Source organism: Misgurnus anguillicaudatus, chromosome 16, assembly GCF_027580225.2.
Source record: "Misgurnus anguillicaudatus chromosome 16, ASM2758022v2, whole genome shotgun sequence".
Lineage (NCBI taxonomy): Eukaryota > Metazoa > Chordata > Actinopteri > Cypriniformes > Cobitidae > Misgurnus > Misgurnus anguillicaudatus.
The window spans coordinates 4,266,704-4,274,247 of NC_073352.2; the positions used below are offsets into that span (position 1 = coordinate 4,266,704).

The following is a 7,544-nucleotide window of genomic DNA, read 5'->3' on the forward strand; positions in this document are numbered from 1 at the left end:
ATGCCGAAAATGCTGCACACCGCTATGATGCCCAGTTAAGACGCAGATAAACTGATTTGCTGTACCACAGCAAATTGTGCCTATGACAACCAATTTACTGCAGCACACACCTGTCATGCCCAAAAGAAATGTGCGCACATCTGTAATGCTGTTCATTTGAATTGTGCCATTAAATGTCAAACATCATCTAGGCACACAGGTTTCCACAGTATGTTTGTACAATGATGCCCAAACCCACTGCATTCATGCACCTGTGATGTCTAGAAATACAACACATAGTAGTGGCTTTATAGGTATTGTACATTATGATGACAAAAAAAGTTGTAGGCTACGTTTGTTGTATGCACTGATTCCGGCAAAGGTGTCAAGATGGTCAGATTAGGATTTCAAAATGCCACTGGCATACCTAGCAATAACGCAGACACATACGCAGTGTGACTGCCAAAACAGCCCGTGTTGCAAATAAGTGCAGTCTAAGTAGGCAGCTAATTGGGTTTTGAGACACAGCCTGAAACTCCAGCAGTGACTTGTAACGCACCATGAGCGCAGTGATCCAGACCGAAGGCGCGCAGCTCAGTGTGCCGGGACAACAGCACACACAGACGCTCATAACCTTACGCGCATTCTGCGTCTGATTCTCATTCATTCATCATCTCTGTTTAGGATTTGTCGCAGTTATTTTTGCGCTTTTGCTGTAATTTTACGCACGCTTTTACGCACACGCAGAATCAGCTGCGCGCTTCGAGCTTTTACAGTAGTAGTAAGAAAGATCAGAGACAGACAGACGGTCAGCAGCAGCATCAGTGATGAAAGTTTGAGGAAATGTTGAAGGTGAAAGAGCAGGGCTGTCATCCAGGCGTGGCTCGGGCTGGATATGGATGTCTATATAAATGAGTCAATTCAGTCTGATCACAGATGAAATGAGCGTCTCTCTCCTCTCTGCTCTGTAAACACACGCGCGCGCGCTTTCTCGTCATGGCAGAGGTCGCTGGCTTTTTCGGGAGCATTGATCTGGATCTGCACGCTTTTCCAGCATTAGGGAACGTGCCTCTGTCGGACGGTCTGAATGAGAGACTGGGTCTGATCGAGGGCAGACTGCAGCGCGGATCGCTTACGGATTTTGGCCACCTGAAGGGCATCCTGCGCAGGAGACAGCTGTACTGCCGCACCGGTTTCCAGCTGGAGATATTTCCCAACGGGACGGTACACGGGACCAGACAGGACCACAGCAGGTTCGGTGAGTGCATTCACAATCTGTCCTACAGTATATAAGCAGCAGGGTTTGGGTTATGTGCCATTCTGTAAAACCAGCAGAAGTTCTTTATTTTTAAAGAAAAAAGCACTCTCATGTGAGAATTAATACATACGTGTGTACGACTTGGTGAAAAGAGATTTAGTAAATGCTGCCGTTGTGTTCAAGGTCATGACGATAAAGGCTGTTTACCAAAAAGAGATTTTATGACTGTTATGACTGAATTATACAACTCTTATAAAATCATATTTGCTTTACCAAATATGGCCAAATACTATAAAAGTCTTATTCTCGCAAAGAAGGAATTAGAAACGGTTGTGATTGTAACAGGTTTGAAAGTTTTAGGTTTTAGTCATTTCAAGGCTTCTTGTGCTCATCTGATGTATTTCATATAGCTTATACTGCTTAAAGTCATGCAGTGCTGTTATTTGTACAAATATCTACTACTCAAAGTCAGTTGTCCAATATACAAGATCAACGTAACAGGGCCAATACTATAAGATCTAATAAAACATAAGGTAAAGTAATGGGTGGGACAAGTATTTGTCCTTGTAGAGTTTCCAGCGTAAAAAGCATACCATGTCATTTTGACAGATTGACTGAAAAGTACAGAGCCTTATTAAGAGATTGGTATGGTAACAGAGTTGATGCATAATCTAGTGACACAACACCCATCTTAAAATGACGTACTGTACAAAACATGCACAAGTCTTAGTGTATTAGGCATAGTAAAAGTTGATGTCAGCTACTCGTGTTAAACTCACGAGAAACAACAAAAGTACCTGTCTGTCATCAGTCAGTGTGTGTTTGTGTGCGACTTGATGAATTTTTTTTAGACTAGAAAAACATCTGCTGATGTGGAACCTGTAAAATGAAATTGAGTTCATGTTTCAATGCTTCATTTGCCAGATCTAGTTTTCAAAATCGTTCTTACATCTCGCAACTGCACAGTAGACAGTAGATGTAAGACATAACCTGAATGCAGAAAAAAAGAAAATTGAGGGCCGTATATATCAACATAGACATAACCAAAACGTTCCCTGGAGTTTAAAGCTTTCCTACAGTAAAGTTGGAGACACGATCCACACCTACAGTATAGCCCAGGGTTCCCCAAATCTTACCCTGGAGGGCCGGAGCGCTGCAGGGTTTGGCTCCAGCCCTGATCAAACACACCTGAGCAAGCTTATCAAGGTCTTCATGTTCACTAGAAAATCACAGATGGGTAAGTTTGATTAGGGTTGGACCTAAACTCTGTAGTGTTCCGGCCCTCCAGGGTAAGATGGCCTGAAGACATTTTGGATACTTAGAAATCTATGTAATGTATTACTGGATGAGATTAAAATGATCAAACAGCATTTCAAAATATCATCAGCACACTTTAAAGCAAAACATTTAACAAAACGATTGTTAGGTATAAAAAACCAGAATGTCAAAGTGTCCAGCTTTAGTTGCTCACCTGTGTCAAATTGAAGGGGACCATGAAACTAGTTAGTTATCAAATGTTATTAAAGGTTATTGAAGGTGAAGGTCTAGCACAGGGGTAGGCAACGTCGGTCTTGCAGTGCCTATGTCTTGCAGAGTTTAGCTCCAGATCTAATTAAGCACACCTGAACAACTAATCAAGGACTAAAGAGTCACCTGAAAACTACAGGTAGGCAGGGTTTTATCAAGGATGGGACTAAGGTCTGCAGGATGTCTGCACTCCAGGACCGACATTGCCTACTCCTGGTCTAGCATCACTTGCTTGCAAATCAGACAATATGTTTGGCTGTAGTGTTTGGACCTCAGTTATAGAGGCATCAGATCTCTCAGTCCTAGACTTAAATTAGCCCGTGCAAACTCGTACGGCAGGGTCAGGGGATGCAGGTGTCTCTCTGCAGTGGTAAACAAGCTCGCAGCATGAGGCTGTTTTTCTCTGGAAACATGTTCAAAGGACCCCAGCCAGCTCAGGAACAGACACTACTAATTACAGCGCTAATAAATCAGTCAAGAGCGCTGGCTATTACAACGATAAACAAACGATAGCAGAGCCCAGACACGAGAATTTTTCGCATGACTCTAATCCGTAATCATCGTGCAGGTGCAGCTCTTGCTTCGGAGACAAGAATAGCTCTAAATGAAAGCATGACCACTGTGGAATCCAGTGGTAATGCTTGTTTTTAGACAGAAACAAGCTGCTTTACTGGATCGGGTGGTCTGCGGTCATGTTTCTGGCATCCTTCTGGCAAATGCGAGGCATTTGTCGGTAATGTTGCAAGCTGGCAGCGTCTCTGATTAAACGCATATGAAGCATGCTTCTGCTTAACCCTGCTTCAGAGAGTTTCTCTGTCGTCTTGGCATCCGGATCAGGTCCAGGTGGTGCTAAAAGGCCACAAAGGTGTAGTTTTCTCTTTAGTCTTTCATCAAGAGCGTGTGAACAGCTGCTTTGGCCTGAGATTGCGCTCGTATGCGACCATTGACACGAATGCAAAATTGATTTCGTGTAAAACTCCAATTCAGTCAGCAACCTCTTAATGTAAAAGCACGTCATTTCATTTGGTTTGCTTGTGTTTAATGAGAAGAGGTGGTCACTTTACACTGGTTTACAGTATTCACAGCTGTGCTGCAGTTGTAAAGATGCCTGCTCATTGTCTCACTAGTCTCATTCTGTGGCAGGTATTCTGGAGTTTATCAGTCTGGCCGTCGGGCTGGTGAGCATACGAGGCGTGGATGCTGGTCTCTATCTGGGGATGAATGAGAAGGGTGAACTCTACGGGTCGGTAAGTCAAGCCCCTGTAGTGCTCGTTCCCACTAACAGAAGGTTCAGCTCTATGAAGTGTACCAATAGGAATGTAGGCAGAGCTGGAGTGAACAGCAACCCACCCACCGGCCCATGGTCTGTTTCCCATATGATGCAGATGTACGAGCTAACCAGACAAAACAAGCCGTGTTTCCACTGCTGCAAGCCCTGACCTCTGATCAGCAGGGAACGGCGGGGTCTGGCTTAACTTGTTTTTGTCTTTGTAACTTTTCACATAAGATTGACCTCTCAAAAAGTGTGTTCTGTCTCGAAGAAGAAAAGTTGCCTCCACACTTAAAATATTTACATATTTTCCAGGAACACGTGAAGTGCGTAACGTATACACACCCACATATCGTAGATAGACGAGCTGAGAGCGTTCTCAGTTTTGTGCGTATCTGCCTGCAGTTGCATGAGGAACGGGCTTCGGTCTGCTGGAGTGCACGAATTGTAAAGGAGACCAGAAGATAAAAGAGCGTAGCACAATTTGACTATTTGCATGCTTGCATAGAGAACCATATATAGGAAAATGGGCCCTGACTCCCCCTCCGCAGTCTTTGCCGTGCTCGTGGAAGAAACGCGCTATCAGATTTCTGCAGACAATAAGCGGGGCCCCAGTGAGTTTCTGTGGATCTTGAGTTAAAATAAACCTATTTAAAGCAAGACTAGATGGTTTTACGTGTAATGCGATAACATTCTTTTAAAATCAGACTTTAAACCCAGGTCGGCATGTAATCGCATTTCAGATCATCTGGAGATTCAGGCTTAGGTTCACAGCATATGAATAAAGATGCATTGCTTTTAAATGCTTAAATCATCTAGTTATTGTAACTAGTGGAGAGTAAATATTTAGTAGTGGATGGGGCAGTATTAAGTCCAAATGGGACACTACCTTACTGCAAAAAAAAAAAAAAAAACAGACCTGTAATGGGATGTTCCTGTGGAGATGCTACAACTGATTTTGAATAAGAAAACAAATAAAGTAATTTTTAGATAAACTGCCTTACATTAATAATTTGCATCCCTGCCGTTATTTCCTCTGCCCTGTTTTTTATTTTTTATTTATTGGGTCAACTGTTTAGAACTTGTATGGCCGGCCATATCTCTAACACTCATTTGAAATGTATTGCGTTGACGCAAGGATTTGAGCCTGGCCCATTGCATGACTGTTCTTTGGCAGGAAACATGATGTAGCCCCAGTGTCTTCCATTGTTCTCAGCAGTGTAGTCAGCCAGCGAAAGTTCACCTGCATAACCCGAAGCCATTGCTCACGGACTTCTGTCAGCAGTGTAGTAGTAGCAGCCCACACAGGCTGTCACGGAGCTGCCGTGTTTGTGAGAGAAAAGCTCGTAGCATCGTGAGGGAAGATGCTTTTAAAACCAGACGAATGAAGAATGATTTTGGGTGTAAATGGCAAAGCTTGCCCGTAATGACTTTCCCATCTCTGGTGCAGTGAGCACCTGCTGTCTGGCCAGAGATAGTTTCCACTCTGCACAATGGTAAACTGTGCACTGTGAGAAAGAAACAGTACCACGTCTTCACACTCTCACGCTTTCCAATGCACCTGGATGTCAGGAGACGGGAGGCTCGTGTTAGCTTTAAAACATGCAGTTAAATGGCCTGATGCAAGCTGGCCACTCTTGATAGACAGAGCTTAAATGATCAGACTACAGACATTACACCACAGCATGCTTAATTTTTCTGATTAGGGCAGGAATGGTTGGTGCAATAGTTTTCTAAACAGGGCAGGATCCATAAGCTTTCTAACATTGCTACTGAAACTGACCGTTACAGTGCACATTATTACCCAGAAGATCTAACATTTATTTTTCTCTTTGTTTCTTGCAGAAGAAGTTGACAGCAGAGTGCGTGTTTCGCGAGCAATTCGAGGAGAACTGGTACAACACGTATGCGTCCACGCTTTATAAGCACGCAGACACTGGAAGATACTATTATGTGGCCCTAAACAAGGATGGTTCACCTCGAGAAGGTGGCAGGACTAAAAAGCATCAGAAGTTGACTCACTTTCTGCCCAGGCCAGTTGAGATTGAGAAGATACCCCAGGAGTACAGAGACTTGTTTCAGCATAGGTGACCAGAAATTTACCCAGAGTTCCTGGGTTGGAGAGGCTCGGTGAAGATGCTGGGTGGGAAAGACGGACGCCGAAGAACATTAAGAAATACGAGATCCTCCCTCTCGCCTCTCGACTGTTTATAGTTGGGTTCTAGTCCAAAATGAAGAACCCCTCTCCAACAGTGACTGAGATAAACAGTATGTGTGTGTCCTGGATGGCTCTGTTTCCTCTCCTTAATGGGTTTTAAAACACAGAGAAGAGGGAACATTCCTGCATCCAAAGGTGGTGCCAAAAGATGTCTCGAGAAAGAGGTGTTGACTTCAGAGCCACGTGACATGTACATGCCATGCTATCACCCTTTCTTCAGACAGTCATTGTGGGAACCACACTTTTTAATAGCATTTTGGGAATGTTCTCATTGGAAAACATTGGGTCTAAACCCAATAAGCACCCACTTGTCTTGTCACTCAAGTATAGGAAGTAAAACTGTCTTTGACCAATAATATTGGCCTTCAAAAAACCAACATGCCCAGCCTGGATCCTGGTGCTGAAAGGTTATGTTAATCGGACACAGCACTTACCAAGATGGACATGGAACGTGGATGATATTCCCTAGGACATATACAAAAGCTTTGTGAACATACATTTAAAGAGAAAAACAACCAGTTGTTAATCAAAAGCACCAATTGTGAGGACCAGATTTAAAGATTTTTTGATGGGAATGGTAACAAACATTTTCCCCATTCAGCACAAACTTACACCGGGTTTTATGTCACGGTTCAGGGGAGGTAAACTGATAAAAGCTTACAATTTTGTAGAAACAAACAATGAAATATTTTACTCGATTTAAGAAGGGAAAATGTCTGGTGCTTACAGAAGAGTTCAGCTTCGGTCAGGGTGACTTCTAAATGTTCAGACTGTCAGGAAAGTAACTAGTGAAAGACGTGTAAATATGGATGAACCTATTTATGAGATGTACAATATATATTTATTTTCTACATATAAAGTATAATTATAAATCTATAGAATATATTTATTTATTTCAAAGACTCTATTTTGTAATGAACTTGAAGTTATTCTACTGAAATTATACAGAAGGGCTAAACCATTTGACCGGATTAGTTGACAATAAAATTGTCCTGCTATCAAGTCTGTATTGTCACTGACCATATCTGCAAGGATTATGTGTACCAATTAAAATCTGAGAAACACTGAGTTCATTGAGTGCATGCATACGTCACTACGATAATACAGCCGTGGCTGAACATCTAATGAGGACTTCTCAGCATCTTGTCATTTTAAGAGCAAGTCATTTTATTATAACATTATACATGTCTTATTTTCCACTAGGAATTGATTGCATTGTGAAATGTGAGTGGACTTGATGACATCAGACAAACATGAAAAGCATTACAGAGACAGAGCAAATTTTGATCAAT

General features: G+C 42.6%; 1 protein-coding gene across 1 annotated transcript; it reads left to right on the plus strand.

Annotated features, from left to right (window-relative positions):
- Positions 1 to 276: 276 nt before the first annotated feature.
- On the plus strand, positions 277 to 7,314 carry fgf16 (fibroblast growth factor 16). Its single transcript, XM_055179096.2, has 3 exons — positions 277 to 1,237; positions 3,908 to 4,011; positions 5,880 to 7,314. The coding sequence occupies exons 1-3, from the start codon at positions 976 to 978 to the stop codon at positions 6,123 to 6,125; spliced, it is 612 nt and encodes a 203-aa protein (XP_055035071.2). The 5' UTR covers positions 277 to 975; the 3' UTR covers positions 6,126 to 7,314.
- The last annotated feature ends 230 nt before the right edge of the window (positions 7,315 to 7,544 follow it).